Source organism: Mustela nivalis (assembly GCF_964662115.1).
Source record: "Mustela nivalis genome assembly, chromosome: 14".
Lineage (NCBI taxonomy): Eukaryota > Metazoa > Chordata > Mammalia > Carnivora > Mustelidae > Mustela > Mustela nivalis.
This window is the reverse complement of record NC_139033.1, coordinates 11236374-11262360: the sequence shown is the minus strand read 5'-3', so window position 1 is coordinate 11262360 and position 25987 is coordinate 11236374. Positions and strand designations below refer to the sequence as shown.

The window sequence follows — 25987 nt, the reverse complement described above, 5'->3', positions numbered from 1 at the left end:
CCTCCTTCACCTCTAAGCAGGGGTAAAAGCCCCTCAGGGTCATGATGAGGCTCTCAAGGGGAGCTCCTTGCTAATGGGGGTGTAAGTGGAGGCCGGAGTCGGGCTGCTGGCGGGGGGTGGGGGGGTGTGGCTGGAGGGTGGTTGGAGGAGACATTTGTGGCTATTTCCAGTGTCCAAAGATGGGTGGTTATGGCCATCTCTGGTTTCAGTGGCAACCCTGTGGGTGGGCGGGAGATGGGCCTCCCTTCCGGGTGCTCACCTTCAGGAGAAGCACAATGTGTGTTTCACCACATTGGGGGGTGGTCCTCAAAGTAGTCCTGCCCCTGGAAGGAGGTGATGTCTGAGATGAGGAAAGGTGCCATTTCTGAAAGATCTGGGTGTAGGAGTCCCAGGTCAATGAAAGAGCAAGTGCAAAGGCCCCGGGGCGGCGACGAACCAGGAGAGTTCGAGGGATGAACAAGTGGCGGGGGCTGCAATGGAGGGAACAAGCACAGAAAAGATTGGAAAGGTGCTGGGGCTGGGTTAGGTGGGGGCCATGTGGCCAGAGGGAGGACTTGGGGGTCTCACACTATCAGCAGTGGCGTGATTCTTCTCTTACGAGACCCTCTGGTCTCCATCCCCACTCATCCTATGGCAACTCCCCCTCCTCAGACATCTGAGTCCCAGAGTTGGGCTAGAATTGAGTGGGGGGCGGGGCAGCATATTTACTATCTTGCCTGGGCACCTGCTTGTGCTGACCATTGCCCTAAACACTTGACCCGAAGTCCCTACCCCTGAGGTCAAGGCCACTGACCCATTTGACAGGGGAGAAGCTAAGTTCTGGGAGAGGCAAAGGGACTCGCTCAGGGCCATGCACCTGAGGAGACAGGAACCCTGATCACAAGGGGCTCCCACCTCCAAGCCCCTGGCCACGGTCTTCAATTGCTCCCTGGAGCCCGAGCCCGGGGAGTGTCAGCCCCCCCGCCAGGCCAGGCCTGGGACATGCCATTGTACTCAGCAGTTAAAAGAAAAAACAAAGTTGGATTGGTTACCAATATTTAAAAACATAAAATGTAGAGATTTCACAGAAGAATCCAGATTTCTGGTTTCTCTTTTTAAAATTTTTTAAAGATTTTATTTATTTGACAGAGATCACAAGCAGACAGAGAGGCAGGCAGGGCGGGTGGGAATAGGCTCCCTGCTGAGCAGAGAGCATGATGTGGGGCTCGATCCAAGGACCCTGGGATCATGACCTGAGCTCAAGACAGGTTCTAACCCACTGAGCCACCCAGGCGCCCCATAGATTTCTGGCTTCTCTTATAAAGTCAGTGCATAAGCAGGGACCTGGGTGGCTCAGTCGGTTGAGTGTCTGACTCTTGATTTCTGCTCAGGTCGTGGCCTCAGGGTCACGGGCTCAAGCCTCACATTGGGCTCCCTGCTGGCGGGGCCTCTGCTTGAGATTCTTGCTCCCTCTCTCCCTCTCCTTCCCCTCCCCCCCCAACAAATAAATAATCCTGAAAGAAAAAACCCAAACCTGTCAGTGGGTCCCGCAGAGCCAGGCCGGCATCACAGGGCGTGGACCCAGCCTATGGGCTGCGGAGGGAGAGCCTGGCAGGAGGCGGTGGGCGGACGGGGCGGGGAGGGGAGAAGGAACCGAAGCAGCCACCGGGCCAGGCCTTCCCCTGGAGCTCGGTGCGTTTTCAGATCGAGCACAACCAGGCCGGCCATAGCATTTGGGCCGGCTCTCTGCTCTTTGGGGCCTCAGTTTCCCCATGTATCCAGGCCTTAGTTGGCTGAAATGGTCTCAAAGCCCCGTCAGGTCTGGGGGCTGAGCCTCAGTTTCTCTCCTCCGCACAAGGGGGTGATGGTGGAGTTCTAGTTGTGGTCGGAAAGTAACCTGTTCGCCGACATTTATTTGGCGCTTGTTATATACGCGGGACTTCACTGACCCGGCTTGCTGAACCCTTACAGCGGCCCCGTGAGAGCTCCGGGGCTGCCTCCATCTCACAGATGAGAACTTGGCTGAGGTCACACAGCTCGTGAGTGGCCGGATTGGGATAGGAACCCGGGGAAACAGGCTGCCCCGGGTGCCGAGTGGGCCTTCAGCAGGACTTACTATCACTAGTGGCCCCATCAGGGTTGGGGGGGGCCGCTGTTCGGAGCTCGCAGCCCGAGAAAGGCTCCCTGTGACCACTTTGTCCAGTGCTGCCCCCTAGAGGGGGCCGGCCAGTGTCTCCTCCCCCTGCATGCTCTGCCCGTGGCCTCTGCTGCCTGGCCTGGAGAAAGGTAGAGGAAGGAGGTGGGGGACAGCTCAGCCAATAGCCCTGCGCACCCCCATATACACTAGAGGCCTCAACTAGCCCCAGGAGGAAGTGGTCTGGTTGGGAGTAGCTGTGCTGCCGCTCCTGGGGCGGCTGGGGTGGGCCAGTTGGACACTGTGGTTCAGAGCCGTTCCCACTCTGCTCTTTCTGAGCTGGGCGGCCTGGGGCAAGCGACTCAGCCTTTCCGGGCTTCGGTTTCCCCATCTGTGAAATGGGGACGATCACAGCACCTGCCTGTGGGGCTGCTCATGTGGCAGAGGCCACGGATGCAGCGTGCACGGACTGGGTGGCTGGGGGTCGGCCTCAGGCCCCTACATCCAGGCAGCAGACCTCCCTAGGGTGCCTGGAAGCCCCTCCGGCCCCGCCGTCACAGAGCCCATTGTCCAGCGGGGGGACAGTTTGGGGGACCCAGTTTGTGACAAGAGGCCCCCAGGTCTCGAGCCCCCTCGGCTCCTCAGCCGCGCCCACTGTGTGTCCGGGAGGAGGCGGAGTTGCAGGTCTGGTGGTTCTCGGAGCCTGTGCAGCTGCAGGGGCTCTGGCCGCCTGGGTGCTGGCCGGGGGCCCCCCACCCCCGGGGGGCGCACTGCGGCTGAGGGCGCCACTGTAGGAGCCTGTAGCTGCTCACTGTCTGATCAGGTTGGCACTGGCATTGCACCTGCCTTCCAGGTAGGGAAACTGAGGCTGGGAGAGGCAGAGGGAGCCACAGGGTGGATGCCAGGGGCCTGAGCCTGGAGCTCGTGCCCCTGAGTGTGGGAAAGAGGAAGCAGAGAGAAAGGGATGTCCGCCGGAGGCCTGGCGGTTTCCTCTCGGAGGCAGGAGGAAGAGGAGGAAGAGGAGGAGGGCCGGGCAGGAAGCGGCCAGGCGGGAGGGGGCACCCTCCCTTGGCTCAGACAGACCTCGGTTTGAGTCCTGCCTCGGCGCCCCCCCGCCCCGAGCTGTGTGACCTTGGGAAAAGCACTCAGCCCTCTCTCACTGTGCCTCAGTTTCCTCAAATATTTCCTAAAACTAGTGGCGCGACGGCCCTCACCTGTGGGGAGCTGAGAGGGGCGGCCGAGCTGCTGTCCGAGAAGCACCTGAGGGCGCCCTGTGCCGCCAGCAGAGCTGAGCTGTGGTTGTGTCATCACCAACATTGGTTGTCGATCTGACACACTGTGGGGGCGGGGGCTGGCGATGAAGCCATCTCACCAGTGAGGAACCAGGCACAGAGAGGTAGAACGATTGCCCAAGGCCACACAGCTGGGAGGCGGAAGAGCCAGGAACAGCATCTGCTATAGGCCTGCCAAGGCCAGGGGTTTGCGTTTCGGTCCCCCAACAGGTGGAGAAGTCACCTACCCCTTATGGCCAGCCCTGTAGATCTTCGTGGGCCAGGCAGAGACCCCGTGTTCCCGTGGGGACAGATGGGGAGTGCCAGAGGCCAGTGGCGCCCCAGTCCCACCCTCTCCCAGGATGACCAGAGGCGAGGGCTCCCCCAGTGAGAATGGGGTTCCTGTCCTTGCAACGCTCTGGGCTGCTTTGGGCCCCGGCGGGTCCCCACCCCTCTCTGAGCTGTGAAATGGGCAACAAAGGGGCTTGGTCTGGGCCTTCCGGGACTGGTGGGGGTAGGAAGGAAGGGGTGGGGGTGGGACGGGCTCCCGCGGGGGCCCCGGAGGCACACACAGCTGCCCCTTACTGGGGCTCCGCGTCCGATCATTTCTGAAGAGTAGTTTGCCGCTCACAAGAAACCCCTGACCATGCTGACGCCGCGGGCAGATGGTATCGGTGTTTCCTTTCAGCTCAAATTCTGTGAATCCACACGCTAGAAAGTGCTCCTGACTCCAGCAGGGGAGGGCGGCGGACCACGTTGGTTTATCCTCACCCTCTGACCCCAGCGCCTCTGGGGGTGCTTCACCTGCTCCCCAGGGCCCTTCGCCAGCTTCCTGGAAGTGCGCGTTCGGTTTTCGTTCTTTCGGGGAACAGGGGCCTGGGACAAGACCATCGCAGTAGTCTGGGCTGGGAGCGTGGCCGCGGGGAAGAAGGGCAGCAGGGGGACGGGTTTAGGCTCAGATCTTGGCTCTCCTGTCCTTGATATGTGACTTTGGGCTGAGAGCTTGACCTTTCTGAGTCTCAGTTTCCCATTCTGCAAAGCGGAATGTCAGTATGTGGCATTTCGGGGGTGACTGAGTCAGAAGCAGGCTCAGCCATGGCACAGCGTGCTCCCACCCGAGGGGGCGCCGCATCCCGGAGGTGGGTCCCTGGCTGCTGTCCTGGGGCTGGGCCACAGCCCGGCTGGCCCCCACGGTGGCCGTCCTGGGCACCAGCCGGCAGCCCCAGCGAGCCAGGCAGGCCGCTGCTGGAACTCCCCCACCCACGTCGGTGTGAATGGAAAAGGAAACCAAAATGCGCGAGAGATCTCCGTGCTCTGAGCCGCCGGCCCTCGGTGGTGATGGGGGGGGTGGGCGCTTCCTTCCCCAAGGCAGGAGGGGCCGCCTCAGCTTCCTTTTGGGGGCCCCACACCCCTTTTTCCTATCTCCCCTCTGTGCTGGGGACGAGGCCAGTGTCGTCCTCCGGCCGTGGACTCCACTGACGTCTCGGGGTCTGACACCAGCGGGTGACACCGTCCACGGGGACGACCGAAGCGGCGCCCGCCACCAGGCCTCGGGAGCCTCCGTCACTGGGGGCTGAAGCGGGGGCCCCAGCGCTGGCCGAGGCGGGGGTGCTGCGAGCCTGCAGGAACAGCCGCGGACGGAGAAGCCGGTCTCCAGGGAATCGTGCGGCACCGAGGGCCCCTGCTCTGTCTCATCGGAACCTTCACGTAATCTAGGAAACTCTCATTTGCCGAGAGCCTCCACGGTTGAGCTCCTCCGGGTTTTGGTTTTGCGTTTTCTGCTCATAGAGCTCACGGCAGAGACTGTAGAACATTCCCTGAAAACCGCCTCCGAGCCCCGTACCTGGAGAGAACCAGCATTTTCCATCTTGGCAGAAGGCTCGGTGACCTTTCTTCTTGCATTTCCTAACTTTCTCCCAACTGCAGTTCTTCGAGCATTTGCTCCTTCTTCTTTCTGAGCTTCTCTCTGGAGCCCGCTGTGTGCGCCAGGCGCCGGGGCGCGGGCACACACCTTAGGACAAAAACCCCAGCCCCGGGGGACGCACACGCCTCGTTCTGCTTTGTGACCTGCTTTTTTTTTTTTTTTTTCCACTTAACAGAGCTTGGACATTTTTCTGAATTATCTTCCAAAAATGTCTTTTTTTATACTGACTACGCAATATTTCATTTACACAGAGAGGCTGTGATGTATTTAATATTATCCAGACTCCTGATTCAGCCATTTCTCACTTTCCTGCTTGGAGAGAGAACTGCACGACATAAGCTCGTCCATAAATCTTCGTGCCCAGCTCTCATTATTTCCTTAGTTAACTTCCTAGAAAGGGAAGTGCTGAGTCGAAGGCTTTATGACAGCTTCTACAGCACGCTCGTTGAGCTGTTTGCTTTTTCTTAAAATTATTTATTGATTGATTTGAGAGCAAGGGAGGGAGAGCGCGCGAGCAGGGGGAGGGGCAGAGGGAGAAGCAGCCCCCCCCCCCAGCAGAGCCCCATGTGGACCCTGAGATCATGACCTGAGTTGAGGGGGGGCCCTTAACCAACTGAGCCACCAGGCGCCCTCTGAGCTTTACCGAGATGCAGTTCACAAGCACGGAAAATGAACTTATTTCGAGTGTACAGCAGCAGCTTTGGGTGTATTTATGGACTTGCGCAATGATCACCGTGATCTGATTTTATTAGAACACTTTCGTCATCTCAGAAAGAGACCTTGCACCCATCAGCAGGCACTCCCCACTGTCCCCTCCCTCTGCCACTGGTCTGCTCTCGGTCTCTCTGCATTTGCCCATTAGGTTGTTTTTATAGAAGTAGAATCCGAGAATTTGCCGGTCTTTTGGGACCAGCATCTTGTACTTGGTGTCACGTCTGCAAGGTTCACCCATGTTGTGGCAGGTGTCAGCGCCCCACCCCTTTTATGGCTGAGTCGTATTCCACCGTGCGGACACACGACGTTCCGTCTGTCCATCAGTGAACGGACGTTGTGTCGCTCCCCCATTCTGGCACGCGGCGTGGCTCCCGGGCGGACGGGGCTGGGCTGCCGTGAACATTCGTGTGTAACCTTCTGTGCAGACGTCGTGGGTTCATCTCCCTTGGGTGTCTGTCTAGGAGTGGCGCCGCCGGGTTGCATGGTAATTCTCGGTTTCACATTTTACTGCCAGACTGTTGTCCGCGGCGGCTGCCCCGTTTTGTTCCCACCGGCAGCGGGTGAGGGCTCCAGCTTCTCCACATCCTCGCCAACTCTTGTTATCGGTCTTTTTTTTATTGTAATCATCCTGGTGGGTGTGAAGAGCTCTCTCACGGGGTTTTGGTTTGCATTTCCCTGATGGCGACTGATGCTGAGCATTTTTTTCAGGTGCTGACCTGGCCATTTCTATGCTTCTGCTAGATCCTTTGCAGATAGCCTTGCAGAAGGGCTGGGGCCGCTCACCTTCTCACCACCAGCAGGCCCAGTACTGGGTATTTAAGACTTCTGCCAACTTCTAGGTGAAGTGGTTATCTTGCTCTTTCTGACTGCAGTGGAACAGACCATTTCTCCAAAACCAATAAAAATATTGAATTCACATAATATTTCACCACAGGAGAGTGCAGTGCATTGGTTTTTACTATACTCGCTGTGTGCACAATCACCACTGATAATTCCAGAACATTTCCGCCGCCCCAGAAAGAAACCCTGTACCTGTTAGCTTCAGTCCACTTTCCGTGCCCACCCTCCCCAACCCCTGGCAGCCACTAGTCTACTTTCTGTCCCTGTGGATTTGGACCGTTTCTCTTCCATTTCTTGGTCATAAAGATTTTTGTGACTTACAGGCCTTTTACAACACTGTCTGCCTTTTTTCTTGTTGATTTGCAAGAGCTCTTTACATGAGCATAAGCTGTCACATGCTGCTAATAACATTCCCCTATTCGCCATTTGGCTTTTCAATTTCTATCCTGAGGTTCTTCATCTCTGGAGGTTTTTAAGGCCGGGCAATAAAATACGTGACCTTTTTCCTCGGGGTTCTGTCCTTCGCTTTTCCTGCCTCAGGCCCCTCCCACCCTGAATCGGATCATTACTTGGGTTCTATTCCAGTTTTGTCTCGCGCTTTATTTTTCACTTCTAATTATTTAACCCATCCGGTTTCTCTTCTTTCTGGCTGCTGTGATTTCCTGTTGTTTTCTGATGTCCGTGAGATGCTGTGTGTGCAGGCACATGGCCTGGGGAGCGCTCGGTGAACAGGCTCAAGGTAAGGGTGGCAAGTCCGTCGGACGCGCTCAGAGGCGTGGGGGGCCCGCAGGGTGCCGTGCCGGGTGCCGTGCCGGCTGCGGCTGCAGCTGCGACCCAGCCAGCTCCTTGCTCTCGCCTGCGTTTCCATCCGTTCGGGGGCTCCGAGCCTTCCTGGCACCTCTGCCGCCCCCCCCCCCGCCCCGCCCCAGAGGCCATCGTTCCTGCCTCTTCGGAATCACCATTCTTCGAAGGCAGGAGGTGGGTCTCGGTGGTGACGAGCCCCCTCCGCCCCGATGCTCCCCCACCCCAGGCCGCCGACAGAGGCTGTTAGTTCTCAACCACAGCTTTTTCCACCCTCAGCCGGCTCGGCAGCCACCGGGCCCTGGGGCTGCAGCTGAAGCCCGAGTTGCTGAGGTGAGGGGCTTCCCCCCGCTGCTCTGGCTTCACAGCAGGGCCCTTGGTGGGCACCTCGTCCAAGGCCTTGGGGCCCGGGACTCCTTGGCCTGGTGACACCCATGGTGATCACCTGCAGACTCCAGTGGCCCATCCGTGTTTGGGGGCAGGAGTGTCCAAGTCTGCAGGTGCACCCTACCGTGCGGCCGGAAGGCCCAGGTGGGCAGTGCCAGCTTTGACGCTTGGGCACAGCTGGACACACGGCCTGGACTCTTGGAGCCATGGCTCTGTCTTGACCGCAGCCCCGCACTCATGGCTTGGGGTGTCCCCAGGACGGAGGTGGCCAGGAGCAGTGGCACTGTGACGGGAGGGCATGGCCTGGGGCAAGGGTGGGTGGGGATGGGGTGCATTGGTCTTGGGGCTCTGCGGTCATGTGGGGGCAGGGACGATTCCTGGCGGGGTCTCCCGGAGCAGGATGTGGTCGCTCAAGGTGTGGGCTGGTGGCAGCTGGTTTGCAGCGGGTGATGGGGAGGGCAGGGTAGAGGGGGTTTCTGGCTGGGTCCCGACCCCACTCAGGACCATCTCTGGGCCTGCTGGCTGCCTGCTGAGCACTCCCAGACTGAGAGGCCATGTCTGTCCTCAAAAATGTTCCAGGCCAGCCATAGACTGACTGAAGATGGTGGTGGGTGACCAGCCCGTGAGGTCCTCAGGGTCTTTGCTCAGTTCCAGGGTCTGGAGAGTTGTTGATCCTAACCTGCCACCCTGAGAGCCCAGGTTTGGGCCAGGAACGCCCAGGAATGCCAGGAACGCCCCTGCGTGGGGGGCGCAGCTTGAATACAGGTGTGGAGGAGGTGTTGGCCAGTGCGGGTGGGGGGCACTGGTTTCCTCCATTCCTGCCCTGTAAGGCTCTGTCCTGGGTGGTGCCACGTGTGGTCACTTTTGTCACCCTGCTGGGCGAGATCAGCTGACAAAGGTGCCGACGGATTGACTGGCTCCTTGGCTCATCTGTCCTGTCATGCCTACGAGTGGGTACGGCAGGTGTGGAACCTGCGGGAGTGGCCCCTCTTAAGCCACGGCCCCCTAGTCTTGTGGCCCCTCCATGGGCAGGCCTTGGAGTGGAGGTTCACGCCTGTCCTCACAGATGGTTCCTCCACACTCGGGCACTCTGTGTCAACCAGGACTCCTGCATCTCGGAAGCGAGTCGAGTGAGTGTCAGGGAGATCCCAGGCCAGTTGTTTGTTGGGGGGCTGTCTCCCTCTCTATGGGGGGGGGTCTCTATCTCCAGGTGTTTGTCAGGGGGAGGTTGCTCTAGCATCTTGGAGCTCTGTGTCCCTGTTCCTGGGATTCTGGGCGGGGTGGGGGTCATCTCGAGAGGGGGCTTTGTGACTGGGTCACTGTGAGTCTGGCATGAAGGGGAGCTCATTGCAGGTGGGGCTTTAGATAGGCCCCCAGGCCCTGTCTCAGCATCTCTGGCTAATCACCTACACTATAGGGGCTTCTTGGGGCTTCTTAGGGTCCAAGAGTGGGCGAAGGGGAGGACTGTGTCTCTAGCAGAACTGTGTCACTGTGTCTGTGCTTGCCCTTTGGGGGCTCTGGGGACTCTTGCTTGCCAGGGAAGGGGGGAAGCTGACTTGACCCATGTGGGTTTTCCAGAAGTGTCTCCCATCCCTTTCCTGTTCCTCTGAGAGGGGCATAAGGCAAAGGCACCAGACCAAGGGGGAGATCTGGCTCATAGTGAACTGGTGTGTCTGGGGGACTCCTGTGTAGTCAGGTCACAGGCAGGTCTGCTTTCCGAAGCCCCAGGCTGCGGGTTCCATGGTCATTCCTGTTTTACAGAGCAGGAACCAAAAGCACAGGAAAGCGAAGTGATTTATTCCGGGTCACCCCAGAGAGAAGTGGCTGAAGCAGGCCTTTGAAGGGCCTGTGGAGTGGGGTTTGGGGCCCCAGGAAGGACCTGTGGTCTGTAGTTCTAACACTTCTTCAGCCTTCAGCCCGGGAACAGGCTCATTGCCTTCACTTTGCCCCCAAAGGAGCTGGGGAACCGGGGAGGGGGTGTGATAACTCGCCACACCCCATATCTGCTTCTGCTCCCCCACATCTACCGACGGGAACCCGGGCACCCAGCCCAAGCATGTCCTCGGGCCCGCCCGGTGGCTGGGCCCCACCTCCGAACAAGGTCTTGGTGCCCTGTCCCCACCCCCAGAGGAACTCCCAGTCGGACGGTGGGGGCAGCTGCCTCATCAGGAAATTATGGCGCGGCCTGATAAGACCCGCGAGGAGGGAGAGGCACGGGAATCGCACTAACCACAACCGAGCGAGCAGAGAAGGCTCCCTGGAGGAGGGGAGGCTCCCTCTGCCGAGGCCGCACTCTCGATCAGGCACCTCGGCGGTCGGAGCCCTGGCTCTCCGCAGCTCCTCTGTGTGGCCCGGGGCAAGCAGATTCCGCCTGTCGGGCCCTCCCGCGCTCCATCTGTACCGGGGCGCGTTACCGGTGCCCGGGTGCAGCGCCCCGAGTCTTGCTTGCTTGCGGCCAGCGCCCCCCTCCCCCAGCCAGCTGCAGCCCGGAGAGGCCCAGCTCACGTCCTGACTCCCTGCCCGCCCCGGACCACAGAGCGCCTCCAAGTACCCTTGGGTGGGGCTCCGCAGTGGAGGAGGGACCTCGGCCTGTGTCCCCCAGGCCCCGGCACTCAGGGCCGACTCGGTGCCAGGGTGGCTGCGTGACTAGACCAAGGCCCCAGCGGAGCCTGTTTCGCAGGATGATAAATGCGGGGAAGGAAGTACGGGGGTTTCTGTGACGGGGACTGTGTATTTAGTCACTGGGATCAGGGAGGGCCTTCCTGTGGTGGCACATGGGTTGAGACCCGAATCTGCGAAGCGCTAGATTTGTGAAGCCGAGGGGGATCGCCTCCCCGAGGGGCGGCAGGTGCAGCGGCCTGAGGCGGGGGTGCGCTTGGTCCACTTCCCGAAGGCGGAGGCCAGGGCTGTGCTCAGAGCGGGAGCCGGCCAGCTCCGGGCGGTCCTAGGGACTAGGCGCCGCCGGGTCCTGCGGGCCGCGGTGAGGACTGGCGCTCCTCCGGGGGCGAGGTGAGGCCCACAGAGCGCTGAGCGGAGGACAGGGCGCGGAGCAGCTGGCCTCTGGATGCACCCGGGGGTAGCCCGGGAAGGACTGGTGGGTGGCAGCTCTGTTTCCGCGCCGCCCACCTCCTGGGGGCTCGGGAGGTCACCCTGTTTTCTCGGCTCTCACTCTGTAGCAGGGGTTCCCCGGAGCACCTACTCTGCCCCCAGCAGCCGCCCTCCTCGATTCCAGGCCCCCCGGCACCCCTCGGCCTGCGTCTGTGGGAGGAGCCTGGGGAGGGGCGAGGAGGCGGCGGGACCCAGGCCTCCCCTCAGGTGCCAGTGAGTTTCAGAGCCACCCAGGGCTCAGGGGAAAACACAGTCATCAGGCTCACTTGCACGGGTTACAGGCCAGACTTGGGTTGTGATTAGTAACCCCCGGAGGTTTTCTGAGCCTTGGCGCCGCCCTTGTGAAGCGGGGATAAAGCCCGGGCCCCCGGGCGGCTGGAGGGGCGCGGAAGGCCGCCACCACTGCTCCTCCAGCAGACAGACAGCCCAGAGCAGGGCATGAAGGTCTTCCCTCCACACTTAATTAGGGCTGTCCCTTACACTGGGACAGTGACCTTCCTATTTCCTTGGTCCTGGCATCTCTTCAATATGGTGCTCTTTTCTGTGAAACTGGAGAAAAGTTTTAAATGGTGGTGGCTTATGAAGTCAATAGTCCTGAAGCCATTGATGGGACAGCCCAGGCCGCAGTGCCTGACACGGGGGTGCTTCCAAAGGGGGTCCACCAGCATTTGCTGCCCCAGGCAACTCCCCTGCCGTCTTCTGGGTCTGGCCGTACCTTCTGGCCTCTGAGCAGGGGCTCTTGCTGTGCTCTTAGCCTCCAGCGCCTTTCCTTCCACCTCTGCCACTCAGGGGTGCTCTGCAAACACTTAGAGCCGCTGACTCTGCGCCTGGCTGAAGGCAAAGCTGGAGAGAAACGAAGCCTTCCAGAGCTTAGGCATAAAGTGGGGAGACAGGCACGTGGGCCGACTGCAGTGAGAAGGGGGGTGGCGAGTAACAGGAGGAAAGCTTCGCAGAGAGGAGCCTTTGCTGCCGCGCAGACGGACTGTTCCGAAGGTCTGCGTCCGCCCTCCGGGGCCTTCCCGTACCCACCGTGCACACTCCGTCCCCAGCTTCTCGTGGGAGGGTGTGGCACTGTCGGCTCTTACGAGAGGGAAGACAAGCCGGACAGGTGTCACCTGTGCATAGAGGACGAGGCAGAGCTGAGACCCAAGGCCCAGGATGGGAAGGTTGCCGTGTGGCTGTTATGCAGGCCCCAGAGAGGTGTCTGAGTGGGACACCGGGTCACGGGAAATCATGCTGAAGTCACGGGAACACACGCGTCCCTCAGGTTTCCCGGCTCCAGCACGGCCAGAGCCTTCCGTGGACTGTGCGTAGGATTCCCGGGCACAGGAGGCTGCCCTCTCTTGGGAAGAGTCCCTCTTTTGCACGGGCTGCCAGGTGCCTCAGCGACAGTTAAGTGGCAAGTAGAACTCTCCTCTATGTTCTAGCAGCTGTCTCCCTCCCACTGAGAGATCCTAAAATCTTCTTTGGAGGCGTAGGGGGGGAAATAAGCCAGGGTATTCTCTTTACCTTGTGCGTGGGCTGCTGTTTCGACACCGCCAGTAAGACTAGACTGAGCACTTGACTGGGCACTTGACTGAGCACTAGACTGAGCACTCTCCATGGGGATGCTTCATCCTTTCTTCATTCATTCATTCACCCAGGACAAGATCTGCAATTTGCTCTGAGCCTTTTAAGTTTTCAAGCCGTCCTCCAAGACCACCTCCCAACCTCCCTCTATTCCTGGGAGGTCAGCAAGATCTTTTTACTGTCCCCAGGTCACCAAGAGGAAACTGAGGCTGCAGTTAGTGCCATGCCCAAGATCCCAGAGGAACCGAGTGGTGGAGTGAGGACTCGTCTAACCCCCTCGAGCAGGGCTCCAGGCCGCTGAGAGGCTGCAGCGAGGGCAGGGGTGCTGGGGTGGAAACGGGCCTCGGACCTAGACCTCCCAACTGTACACGGTCTCCTCCTTCCTGTGCCACTGCTGTTCCTCGTAGGAGCGGAGGGAGGGCCCCAAGCCCTGGGAGAGAGAAGTCTGCCGGGGGCACGCGATGGTCTGAGGGGATTCCCGCGGGTGAGACGCCTTCCCCTAGGCTGGCGCTGGGTAAGGGCTTCTCCAGTGGCCGGGGGGGATGCCATGGATGGAACATGTGAGGGCCTGCCCTCCCCACACCTCTGGACCCTCCGGGCCCGGCCCTTTGCTACCTGGGTGGGAGTGAAGTGGTGCCTTCCTTTTCAGCTTCCCAGGGAGCAGGAGGGAAGCGCCGGTCCGGCCCGACTAGCAGGGGTGCTGCTGTCGGGCAGGAGCTCCCCGGAGCCTCTGAAGTGCACATCCAGCTGCCATTTCCCCATCTCTGACTTAGGCGCCAACTGACCCTCAAAGCCTGCACACCGCGCAGGGACTCGGGCACCCTCCTCTACCCCTCACTGTGCACAGGAGTCCCATCGGCCTCCTCAGGTGCTCATGTGCTTCCCCACCTCAGGGCCTTTGCAAGGGCCATCCTGGTGCCTGGGAACCTCAGCTGAGCTCTCCTCAGAGCTGAGGGGAGCCCGTCGTGTTTCTGTGGCCCTTCACGGCTTCCCCCACCTACCTGTCTGGGTCCTTCCTGTCTCCTTCTCGCTGGGCATCTGTCTCCCTTGTTAAAATGTAAGCTGTGAGTCAGGGGCTGGGTATTGTTTCCACTGCGGTACTGCACCCGGAGTTCAGTGTTCAGTGAGGGCTTGGCCGGTCCCTGCGCTGGGGTCTTGAAAGAACAAATGGTGATAGGCCCCATTCACGGTGCCTGCGAGGACATGGCAGAGTGGGATATAGCATGTAGCCTTGGAGCTCTGGGCCACCCCTGCCCTCAGCCCAGGCTTGTGGCCCTACCCTGAGAAACTGGCCACTGCTTGTGGCCCTACCCTAACTTAGCACATGGGCAACAGCAACAGGTCATGGGACAGCTTCGAGGGGAAAACAAGGCTGAGAGCAATGGGAAAGGAAGTCTGGTTCCGGTTGTCCGTCTCCGGCCCCCAGGCAGATCTGAAGCCTCTGAAGGCAGAGGCAGAGGCACCAGAGGCAGGCGGGCCCATGGGTCAGTGGGGGTCAGGAAGGACCAGGTAAACCCACAGGTTGAGGCAGAGATGTCCATGCCACCCTCTAAAAGTGTAAGAGATGACAAACCTAGAGCCCGAGAAGTACAGTCTTACAGAAGCACATGGAACTTTCTGCCCAGTTTTTATGTCCCCTGAATAGACTAACTGTTCTCTTAGGGCTTACCCTGCTCTCAGGCTCATTTTAAAACAAACTCGAAGCACCTGAGTGGTTCATTGTGTTGTCTGGATAGTCACATTGAAATACATTAAAAAAAAAAAAAAAATTGGAGAGAGAGACTGAGCACAAGCAGGGCAGGGAGGAGAGGGACCTGAGCCGAAGGCAGCCGCTTAACTGACTGGGCCACCCAGGCGCCCCTGAAGCACATCTTCATATAAACTGCACCCTGCTGTTTTTCCCTTACCTTCACTAGGGCACTTACAGAGGCAAGCTAGGGGACACGTGGATTTCACCACAGCATGGGCCGAAGGAAGGCATGTGTGTCTGATCCCTGGGTCACATGGAGGGGAAGCTGTCGTACTGGAACCACAGGGGACCCCGGGCTTTACCCACCTTGGCTGGCCCCAGCCTGGAAATTTCACAGCTGTTTGTCAGGACATTATTTTTCCCACTTGCAGTAGCTCGCCCAGTCACCATAGCAGCTGTGCAAGGAGAGAGTGACTCTTAAAATCTCTCTGCTTTATAAATGACAACACCGACAGAGGGCTGAGCTGAGCCACTTGGCCAGAGCCACAGAAGTAGCACAATCAAGACTGAACACTACCATCCAGAGAGAGAAGAAAGTGTAGAGCCTAGATAAAGTCAGGTATAGAAATGCAAGCCCTACTGTGGGGACAGTGTCAGAGCTTATCTGCTTCTTTGCCTCTGAGCTCCCTGGCAGCCAGGGCAAAGAAAGAAATGGTTATTCCCCCAGAGCCTGAGGGGCCATAGGAAAGCAGCTAGCTTTGTGGATGCTGGGAGACGCAACTTGCTTCCCAGGAGGGGATGTAGTGAGTGACATGATACTGCTTACACGACGTCGTCTGGAGTGCTTTGGCCGTTCTAGTCACTCAGGTGCGACAAAGCGCATGCTAGAGTGGGGAACGTGTTCCTATAGCTGCTGATCCAGCCCCAGGGTTTGGGCTCGGCTTCCCATCCCAGCTGTTCTGAACCAGGAAGGCACCCATTGGTCCTTCCACGTGTGACCAGTGCTCTCGAGTCCTGCCCTGGACCATCCAGCTAGGGCTGTGGCCACAGGCAGGGCTTATCCCGCACCAAGTGCTCGCTCACCACTCCAGTCTGAGCAGAGCCTCTGGCCTCTACCATCAGACAGCACAGTACCTGGACACACCAACTCTGGGGTTCAGATCCTGGCTGTGCCCCCAGCTGTGTGGCAACAGGGGAGACGACTGGGCTGGCTGGGACAGCTGTCCCCCAAGCTGCCTGACAGGAGTCGGGAAGAACCTGTATTTCAGCCTGTGGGCAACTGGGGGCCAGCATCTGTGCAGCAGGGCTGGCTGTGGGGAAGGAGGGCGATCCTCTTCACCACTGCCTGCCAGGTCAGCAGTTCCGCAGCTTCTGGGGACAGAGCTGGCATGGAGGCCCCACATTCAGAGTGAAACCAGTGGCTCTGTTGGTTAATCTCAGCATTCACCCTGGGGCCAGGCCCAGAGCGGAACTGAAAGGGAGACTAGTTCTGTTCCTTCTTGGCCTACTTCCTCCCAGTGATCCTGAGGGCCTGGAGCCAGGGGGGAGGCTTGCGGGCCAGGCAGAGCCGACTGCAACAGCAGAAGGAAGGAACAGCACTTGGACCGTACCCGTTGTGCAGAAAGGAAACACCGGCTCTGAGAGGTGGAGCCGTGCGCACTCCAGCACGGCCAGGGCCCGTGTCAGTACCGCATGGGATTCCTGTGCTCCCCACATCTCACGGGCTCCCAGGCTGAGAAACTGGGGTATGGGGGAGAAGTAAGAGAAACCGGAAAGATTAAAAAAAAAACCCTGGCTGGTGGTCACTTAGGGCTGGGACTGGCTGGCCACATCTCTGTGCCTGCTGTCACGTTAGTGAGATGAGGTAGTCCACCACGGCCAACGTCCGGGGCTCCTAGAGTTGTTCTTTCCTCTGGACTGCTGGGGGCAGGGGTTGCCTGGACTGGGAAGAGCCCCCGTTTGTCCAAACCTCTCCTGCCAGACGGCTGCATCCCTCACTGTTCACCAGCCCTCCTGCAGGTAGGAGTAGCTGAAGGCAGGTGGCCTGGCCCTAGGGTCACCATCCTTCTATCAGAGATGCCTGGTGCCTGTGTGTCTCGAGCAGTCACACACGTGGCTTTGGGGATGCGCTCCTGTACCACTTCTTGAAAAGGCAGCTTCTGCTCGAGATGCAGAGGTCAGATTCCCCCAAAGTCACAGTGCCAGGAACAAGCCTTTGGGCCTGCCTTGTTTCCATTCCGCTGCCCCTGCCCTGTGTTGGCTTGGTCGGGCTGGTCCTAGGTGGGCCTGGCGGTCTCCCGGTCCTTGAGAGACGGGGCCCAACTAGGCTCCCTGTCCATTCCTTCATCATCTTTGGCTCCTTCCGCTGTTCTTATCTGCTTCTGGCCCCTACTGGAAGCAGCCATCCATCATCTCATGACCTCACGAGAAATAATCTTATTACCCTGATCACAAGAGGAAGAGGAGGAGATGGGGGGGCAGTAGAGGGGAGACCTGCATTCTGAGAAGCTGCTGCCCTAGAGATGCTGGCTTCTGTGCTCTAGAGCCCCAGGGCTTCCTGCTCCCTGGGAACAGGCATCTGCAAGCTCAGCCCCTGCTTCAGTCAGGTTCATTCAGGACCTGGGAGAGGAGCCCTTGCTTGCAAAGGGGTAGGGGACCACTTCCCATGCACTCTGAACCCCGTGTATGCTGGATGTCATGGGAGACTCCTGGGTCCAAGGTTTTGTGTAGGTTTCCAGCTGGTTCTACCTGGGACCAGCCATACCAAGGTTTGTTCCTTTAGGGATGCTGGCAGGAGCCCCAAGAACCTGTGGCTAAGCCGCTCTGCCAACCCCCACCCTGCAGCCAGATCCGACCCCGCATCTTCAGCCTTGTAGACAGACTAGCTGGGCGTGGCAGTGTGAACTTTTAGGCTGTACGCTGTGGACGGAGGTGAAAACCTGATCTACCCTCCCTCAGGCAAAAGACTTCACCTTCAAGATTTGAGCTGCTTCTCTTTATGATGTGATGAGAGCATGTTTCCTACAAGGCCCGGAGAGGCCTGCACTGATGAACTGATGGCATGGGGATAAACTAAAGGCAGGAGAAAGGGCTGAGCCCCCGGCACAGGCAGTGCCACGGAGGGAAATGTGACTTGGGTTGGATGCCCTCATGTCCACTCTCGGCGCTTCTTTTGATGAGGTCAGCAGCCGTTGTGCGGGGTTGTGGGGTGGGGGGCGCTTTTTGTTCCACCGGTGGAGGAGGGACAGGTCAGCAGGCACACCTGTCAGAGACAGGTTCAGGTATACTGGGGCACGGGAAGAGTGCTCAGAGGCTATAGGAGAAGGGCTTCCGCAAGGCTCCAGCAAGCCACGATGCTAGACCTTGGTCCAGGCTTGGGGTGCCCGCCTGGCAGCACCACGAGCACTCACTCACCCAACTAAGCCCTTGGGGAGACTGCAGGAAAGGAGAGGCCTGGGTGGACGAAGGGCCATCAGGAACAAGCCTCGAGTGCCCTCCCTTGGTCTCCTAGAGTTCAAAGCCCAAGCTCCAAGCAGCCTGCTCCAGTATCCAGGAGGTTCGGCGGTGCACACGTCTCGAGATGCCGGACAACCTCTATACCTTTGTCCTGAAGGTAAGTAATGGCTTTTCCCATCCGGGGGTCACACCTACACACCCAAGGCACCCACACAGCCACTCCCTTCCTCCTTGCCAGGTGAAGGACCGGACAGACATCATCTTTGAGGTGGGGGACGAGCAGCAGCTGAATTCTTGGATGGCCGAGCTCCGGGAATGCACAGGCCAAAGGTGAGGCCCCAGACCATAGGGCCCCACTCCTGACCTTTCCCTACTGCCCTGGTCTATCCAGATCCTAACCTCAGCCTCTTCAGCAGGCTGGAGAACACAGACCCAGAGACGCACACTCCCTCAGCCCCGGAGTCTGGCACATCCAACTCCCCACGGGGAAGCACCGATTCCCTGAACCAAGGTGAGTGGGTCAGGCCTCCGTTCTCCGGGTAAGTCGGAACCAGCTTCCGCCTCGGATGTGAGGTACCCACCGGGGGTGACCATCACCCGTCCTGTCTACCAGGTGCTTCTCCTGGGGGGTTGCCAGACCCAGCCTGTCAGAAAACAGATCACTTCCTGTCCTGCTATCCCTGGTTCCATGGCCCCATCTCCCGGGTGAAGGCAGCCCAGCTGGTTCAGCTGCAGGGTCCCGATGCTCACGGAGTGTTCCTGGTACGGCAGAGCGAGACACGGCGAGGGGAGTATGTGCTCACGTTCAACTTCCAAGGCATAGCCAAGGTACGGGCCATAGTAGGTGGCGCTGCACCTCCGCCACCCCCAAGTTCGAAGCCCTCATGGCCAGTGGCTGAGCCTGCTCTCCTCTCCTCTCCAGCACCTGCGCCTGTCGCTGACCGAGCGAGGCCAGTGCCGAGTGCAGCACCTCCACTTCCCCTCCGTCGTGGACATGCTCCACCACTTCCAGCGCTCTCCCATCCCACTCGAGTGCGGGGCTGCCTGTGACGTCCGCTTGTCCAGCTATGTGGTCGTCGTCTCCCAGCCACCAGGTGTGACCCTTGATAAAGGGGGTGGGTGGCACAGGGAACCAGAGGGTAAAAGCTTGCTGCAAACCCAGGGGCACAGAGATCTGTTTTTGTGTTCTTCCAACATCTGCCCCATCACATTAAGACTGACTGCGCTGGTCTCTCTCTTGGTCACTTGTCCCCCAGGTTCCTCCAACACCGTCCTGTTCCCTTTCTCCCTTGCTCACTGGGATTCGGAGCTGGGCCTTCCCCACCTTAGCTCTTCTGGCTGTCCGCGAGGGCATGGCCCGGAGGGTCCCCCCAGCCGGGCCTCCCCCCCAGAGCAGATATTCCACCTGCTGCCTTCGCCTGAGGAGCTGGAAAACAGCCTGCGGCACCTGGAGCCTGAAGCTGCCAGTCGAGCCCGGGACTCAGACTACGAAATGGACTCCTCCTCCCGGAGCCATGTACGGGCCATAGACAATCAGTACACACCTCTCTGACCGGCGGTGAGGAATCCCGGGCCTCACACGTGGCCCTGAGGAGCACAAGCAAGCAGAGATGGGAACTTGTGAATGTAATTTTCTTTCCTTCCTTCCAGAGAGAGAGTTAAGGGACACTGTGAACTGCTCCAGTTTCGATGTGACCCTTCTATTTGGCCTGTTAAAGGGCCTCCTGTAAGTTTCATCGTCCACCACCTGTTTACAGATGTAGTTCTTGTTCGCAGATGCCACCAGTTCTTACCCTGAGTCCCCAGGACCAGTCCCATCCTCTTATGGGAGGTGGTGGGTGAGGGCCAGAGCTGGCGGCAGAATCTGGGCTCTCTTTTTCACTGACACTGTCACAGCTGATGGCAGACTTTCGGGGCGGGGGGGGGGGGTTGTCAGGAAGCCCAAAACACTAACAAGCCCTGGATTCTCCTATGGTTTGCCTGTTGTAGCCTCAGGCCACGTGGCAGGTCTGCCGTCACCCACGTCATAGGTGAACACACCACTCCTGCTCTGACTTGCAGCTTTAGGACAAAGCTCAAGGTTAAAAATTTTTTTTAAACATTTTACCTCAGATTAATTTTTCAAAGGATTCAGGTTTTCAAACTCATTTATTGCTTATGTCATTGCACTCTTTAAACTAATACCCATGCGATTTTGTAGTTCAGAGACAGCTATGCAAACCCTACCTGACTAGTTCCCAGTCTGAGCCAGCACGCCTGGCTTCCACGTCTTTCATCCTCAGGACAGTCACCTGCTGCTGAGTAGCCACTGTCCTTACTAATGAAGAGAAGTGAAATACGTCACCCTTTCAGGGAAATTCAGGCAATTACTGAAATAGGAGGGTGGCAAGGAATAATTCTACCCTGGTGCCTTATGAATAAAAAACTGGATTCTGGTGAATAGCAGTTTTATGGGGAGAGTTAAACTAGTTTAACCAAGGGGTAAGGGAAGGGACAAGTAAAAGGGGAGGAGGGGCTCCCGGGCCATCCTTCACCAACGGGGCTGGCTCAGGAAACCCCAGACATCTAATGGCTTATAAACTTTCCCACAAGGTTTTAGGCTCGTTCTTGAGCCAAAAGAGGAGCTGGGAATCTGGTGCCACAGCTAATGAGAAACTCCTTTAACAGCCACAATCAGCGTTCTGTGCCAGCCACTCACTGCTTCTCTTGATGAGGAATGTGTGCGCGCACTCGCGGGCACACTCGCGGGCACACTCGCGGGCACACAGCGTCTCCGCCAGCCAGGGGCCTGCGGTCGAGCCTCCCTCTATACTTGCCTTTCACCAGTAATACAATTCACAGGGGAGCTGGCTCCCCCCAGGACTTTCACGCAGAGGCTCTAAAACAAGGGGGCAGTGACAGAGTGGAGCCAGCTGCTCCCGGGTGCCAGCAGCAGGCTCACCCATGTGGCTTCTAGGAAACTGGGAGTCCAGCACAGCTTAACCTTTACAAATACATCAGTCAGAGGCTAAATTTAAACCCGGGCCTAAAACTACTGCTTGCCTTATCTGGGGGGACTGTTCGGTTTGCTCCCTCAAGCCATTCTCTGTATTCCCAGAAGTCAGACTTTTGATTCTAGAATTTTCTGGGGTTTTCTTTTTTTGGGGGGGCGGGGCGTCGAGGGGGCCAAGCAGTCACCTCTTCACCACTTTAAAAACCAACACTCCTGGGTGTTTTCAGTAGATTATAAAGCAGATCCAATCCAGATTTGTGGTTTTTTTTCTATGTTCTGAATTTCTCCTAGAGAAAACTCATCAAAGAAAGTGCTGAGAAGGCACTGGTACAGATTGTCCCCTTGGCTGCACAGGAAAGGGGCCAATTAGGCACAACCCACGTGAGTCCGGTCCCTCTAGCCAGAAGGGATGGAATCGAAACACCTGGAATGTGACATCGTTAAGCCAGGGACCCTCACTGCTTAGCTGCTCACCATACAATTCTCAGGTAATACGAAAAGGCAAGCCAGGCACAGTAAACTAGCAGCTCTGACCCACTGTCTATGAAGGACAAGTCCAGACTCAGCGACAGAAAACTGGAAGTCACCCACCTCCAGACTGCTTCAGTTAATACGCTCAAGAAAAACACTTCCTTTAAAAACATGTCCAAGTTCCCAGGACAGCTCAAATACGGCCCCCCAAAAAGCCCCCTCAGGGCCTGAGAAGAAGTGACACTGAGCCACTGCCTTTTCTTTCTGCTAGAGCAGGTCGAGATGGAGAAAAGGAGCCGTGGGTCCCCTGGGCTAGATGCCTCTTTCACAGGCAGTGACCCTGCTGGCTACAGTCAGCCCAGCATGGTCACAGCACACCCCACCACCCTCCTGGCCCCAGGGTGACTGGCAGCAAGAAGCCAAGCCAGCAGCCTCCACCGAGAGCCCGGGCTCTGAGTGCCACAGGGACAGTAAGCACCATGATCCCTCCAGTTAGCTTTAAGGACAAGACAACAAGGATAGCTTGACTGCTCCCAGCACCATCACTTCCTCCTTCTGTCTTGAATGAACTTTTACATACTAACAGTCACCAGCACCAAAGAATTAAGTCAACTAACCTGCCTTGAATTTTAGACCAGCAATCCATATGGCTTTATCTGGTATAAATCTTCTGCCTTTGATCATTTCTGGACCGTGTAGGAAAAAGGAATAGCAATCATTAAAATCTTAGGCCAGAAAACACTATTTTTACATAACAGTTTCTTAACCTAAAATCAAGGCCTTGAACTCTTCCCTAAGTGTTGCCTGAGATTCCTTCATGCTTTTAATTCAGGGCTACGTCTCTTATTGCAAATGTCACGTGAGCTCTAACATCTCCCACAGGCTTGAGGAACTTGATAGTATATTATCCACCATTAACAAGGACACATCTGACACCCAGTGTTTGGCTGGAATAAGCAGCACATTGTAATGACAACGGCGTAAATGGATCCATTCTGTATCATTATAGGCAGAAGATATTTGGCAAATTTTTATGTATTGTTTATGTACTGTACAAGTAACTTATTCTTGAATAATGCAAATTTTGCTATAATGTACAAATTGCTACACATGAATTAAAAGTTTTCAGAACTGACTCGTTGCCACAATCTTTAAAGGCTCTATCATTACAGGACTGCGGTCTCTGCACAACCCCTGCTCCGCTCCACTGCTCGCTCCTCCCTCTGCTCCCTCGCGCGGCAGCGTGAGCACCGCTGTGAGTCTACAGCAGTATGCGACTCTGTACAGCGCTGTGTGTTTTAGCTTTTCAGTCTTCTGGATTTATCAGTTTCTTTTTAAAAAGTGTCTCCTGCCCCCTTCTGGTAAAATAGGTGTGTGAATCAGGACGACTTCTGACTAACAACACTCATCTGCGTTCAGGAGATATTAAAAAGGAAGCTTACAGAACCAGCATCAGGCTGAGGATGTGGTATCTCAGTGCTGCCCAGCTCTGGCCAGCCTTCCTCCTCCTGGAGCGGACCTTTATCCACCAAAGAGAATGTCTCAGTCTTGTCTCTTTCTAGAGATACCTTGAACCAGAACTAAAGGTGAAGAAGAAAAGTCATTTGACAACTAACCTTCCAGGATTATTTAAGAAAGCACACTCAGCCCTCCTGCCTTGATACGAAGTATCCTATAATAGAAATATCTTAAGCTTATACAAACACACACTAACTTGATATCAGTTTTTAAAACTTTTTTTATTTTTTATTTTTTTTTAAGTTTTTATTTTATATTATCTACAAAGTAAAAGTTTTTCCCTTAACTTAAAAGTTGAACCACTGTAGACAGTGATCACTCCATCAAACTTGATTTATAAATAATAACCCGTCATTTTGACGGTAAGAATTTACTGAACCTTTGTCAAGTTTAGTAAAAGGGCGTTCCAAGTCTTGATTTTTTTTTTTTTATAGCAGTAATAGCAGCAAGAATCACTCTTGTTACTTCTTTTGCTAGCTGATGTGTTCATGACTTTCGAGGGTCATTAAAAAATAAATAACTTCCAGTTTCAGCAAGCAGAGCTGGGGTACTTGCGGGACTCTGAAATAGCATATGGAATTATGGAACAGCCCACAAGTTCCTAAATGCCTCTACTCGGTCCAAATATCTTCCACTGCAAGTGAACTGTTAGCATTCCTATTGGATGTTACAAGAAATCAACATATATTTTTTAAAAACAAAATAAATGAAATTCTAGTTTTCTGTGCTTCCAGTTGGTAGAAGCAGTAGAAGGGAGGAGGGAATTTGGCCTTTCGGTTCCTCCAGGGCAGCCTTACAACTGCTGTTGGTGGTGGGCTTGTACTGTAAGAAAGAAAAGTGGATATTTAAACAGAAAACTGGCAACACCGTACATCAGCCTAGTGTCTCTGCAGCACACACCTGTAAACTATCCTTGTGCTAGCTGAACAAGACTCAAAATTCAATTCACTCTTCCCCCTCCCATCTGCACCAAAAAGGGGAGGGGTAGGTGGGTGGGTAGAAAACAAACCAGTCAGATGTAAAACCACTTCAGGTAAAACTCCCAGAAGATTTGTTGCTCATGGGGTAGAGAAAAAGGCCTTAACATACCCCCTCCCCAGATACTAGCCACGCACCAGTATTGATTTCAGAGTAACAGGTTAGACTGAAATATCGCCATGGCAGCCATCAAGTGTTAGAGCACAATCACGGGGCCTTCTCTCCCTGTCAGGGCATAGGCTGGAGCTAAGGCTACACTCAAAACCAATCCACACACAGCACACTTTCTCATCAGTAGTCTTCTCCAGAGCTACAATCAAACTCTGCCATGGTGGTAACCACCCCCGTCAGACTGGGGGTGGGGGGCAGGGGGGCACTAAGGAAGGCGAACGCTGCCCTGTCCAGCCTATTGTAACAAGGAAGGCCAACTGAGTCCTAAGCATGCGTCAGCCACACAGAATGCTGCTGCTGCTTCTCATCAAGCCAAATCCTGTATACCATCAGAACACACACAGACTCGGCTCCTGGAAGCCTCAGGCCCTGACACTGAACTGATTGTCACAGTCCCTACTGTGCACACTCTGACGGGTCTGCCTAGTTCTCAAATGCGGGGCTTGAAGCGCTGGCCCTGCCTGCCATTCGATCTGTGCGAGCAGAATGCTTTGGGGTGCCCGGCGGCCCCTGCACACACACGCCTCACCTGAAGGGTGCGTCATATAGGGGAAATGCGCTGTTGTCGAGACTGGAATGGGCTGTAGTGCACTTTGAGCGAGGGCGGCCTGGGGACCGCCGGGTGGCTGTGTCGTCATTAGCATCATTGGCGCATGGGCAGTTGGATGAGAAGGAACCATTCCTGACTGTACATGAGCCTGAAACAGAGAGCTCTTTTACGCATACAGGCAACATCTCCAGCTTAAACAACATGTCAACTGTGTTCCTTTAGCTGGGCTGGGGCAGGAAAGGCCAACAGGGGGGCCCTCAGGGCCCTTTCTTTCCCCTGTGGACACTCCCTAGTGGATCATCCATTGACCTACAGACATGCGTCACCCTTTAGCAGGTCCTGCAAGGCTGAGGGTGCAGGCGCCCAGCAAGCCTGGGTAAAAGTAAGGGCTGCAACATCCTAGCCTTCAACATTTCTGACTGCTGGATTCTGTGTGTGTCAGGCAAGACCGTCACAAAGCTAGGTATCTGATCCGAGGGAAGCTTTCTCGACTTACTAGGAAGAGATGCAACGATGCTTCAGGATCTGGCGTCTGAGTGGGGCCTGAAGCAGTTTTAAAGGTAACCTCCCTTTTAATTAGGAAAGCGGGCGATGACAGTCATCTATGGATTCCTTCGCCCTCTTGTGGTCTGCCCCTCCCCTCTGCTTGTCTGCTCACCGGCACATCTCTGTGAAGAATGAGTCTGGGCAGCGAGAGAAGAGACAGTCGGGCCCCTTTATTCTAAGAGACGTGCTGACTGAGCAGGAGGAGGAGGCTGCAGTAAATGGCTCAATGAAGTGGGGGAGGAGTGATGTGAAATTATCTGGGCCAGCCCCGTGTCCCTAAACCAAGTGATAGTGAGTGCAACCTGGTCTGTCAAGCTGGAAAAGGGTTAGCCAGCCCACCTGCTGGATCCCAGCCCTGGGGAGACACGGCAGGCCCAGAAGAGCCCTCCTTTCCTGCCTCCCTGTGCACTGTCCTCGACCACAATAAGCCTTGCATGAAATGCTGCTTTTACTGTCTTCCATATTCCAGTGGGCCCATGGCGTATCTGGACTTCCCTGGAAGTGTTAACCTTTTTCTCGTTCAGCACAAAAACACAAAAGTGAGGTTTTGGGAACTCTAACTTAAGGTAAATTCACGTATCTACTTAGCCACCAGCCTCTGCTAACCACCTCAAGGACCCAGCTCTCATGAAGCTCCTGATTCAGCCAAACCACGCTGGCCCACACCTGACCAGACCGGCCCCCTCCCCACTGTCAAAACCAACCATCCGATGCAGTGCGCCACACCACAGGACCTTCCTCACTTGTGCAGGGGAGGACGCCCAAACTCCCCAGAGCTGCAGAACTCTAGTCACAATGTCGCCTTCTGAGAGGGAGCTCCAGCCCCCAGCATGCCAGCGCCTCGGGGGCGCACCGTTTAACAGGAAATGGAGTTCAGTGAGCAGGCTA

The 25987-nt window shown here is 56.7% G+C and overlaps 2 protein-coding genes and 1 long non-coding RNA gene across 40 annotated transcripts in view; 1 reads left to right on the top strand and 2 right to left on the bottom strand.

Annotated features, from left to right (window-relative positions):
* Window positions 1-22471, top strand: part of SH2B3 (SH2B adaptor protein 3) — a 37839-nt gene extending 15368 nt beyond the window's left edge. The window contains exons 3-8 of one of the 2 annotated variants that reach the window (XM_082698448.1): window positions 17929-18030; window positions 18112-18203; window positions 18290-18384; window positions 18487-18701; window positions 18796-18967; window positions 19130-22471. In XM_082698448.1, the coding sequence (XP_082554574.1) occupies window positions 17929-18030; window positions 18112-18203; window positions 18290-18384; window positions 18487-18701; window positions 18796-18967; window positions 19130-19425 (972 nt within the window). In that variant the 3' untranslated portion in view covers window positions 19426-22471. Of the gene's footprint in view, window positions 1-17928; window positions 18031-18111; window positions 18204-18286; window positions 18385-18486; window positions 18702-18795; window positions 18968-19129 lie in introns of both variants that reach the window. The other variant, XM_082698447.1, reaches the window with a different exon arrangement.
* On the bottom strand, window positions 9827-13881 carry LOC309847801. Its single transcript, XR_014302633.1, has 2 exons — window positions 13729-13881; window positions 9827-12273 (listed from the first exon to the last, which is right to left on the bottom strand). It is a non-coding gene; the product is annotated as an uncharacterized lncRNA (long non-coding RNA).
* Window positions 22472-23056: 585 nt separating the features above from the next.
* The window catches only part of ATXN2 (ataxin 2), a 114684-nt gene continuing 111753 nt past the window's right edge, over window positions 23057-25987 (bottom strand). For 20 of the 37 annotated variants that reach the window (XM_082698323.1, XM_082698355.1, XM_082698334.1 and 17 more), the window contains 2 exons: window positions 24533-24701; window positions 23057-23676 (listed from right to left, as the gene is read on the bottom strand). In XM_082698323.1, the coding sequence (XP_082554449.1) occupies window positions 23648-23676; window positions 24533-24701 (198 nt within the window). In that variant the 3' untranslated portion in view covers window positions 23057-23647. The remainder of the gene's footprint in view (window positions 23677-24532; window positions 24702-25987) is intronic. The other 17 variants (XM_082698358.1, XM_082698324.1, XM_082698346.1 and 14 more) reach the window with 1 other exon arrangement.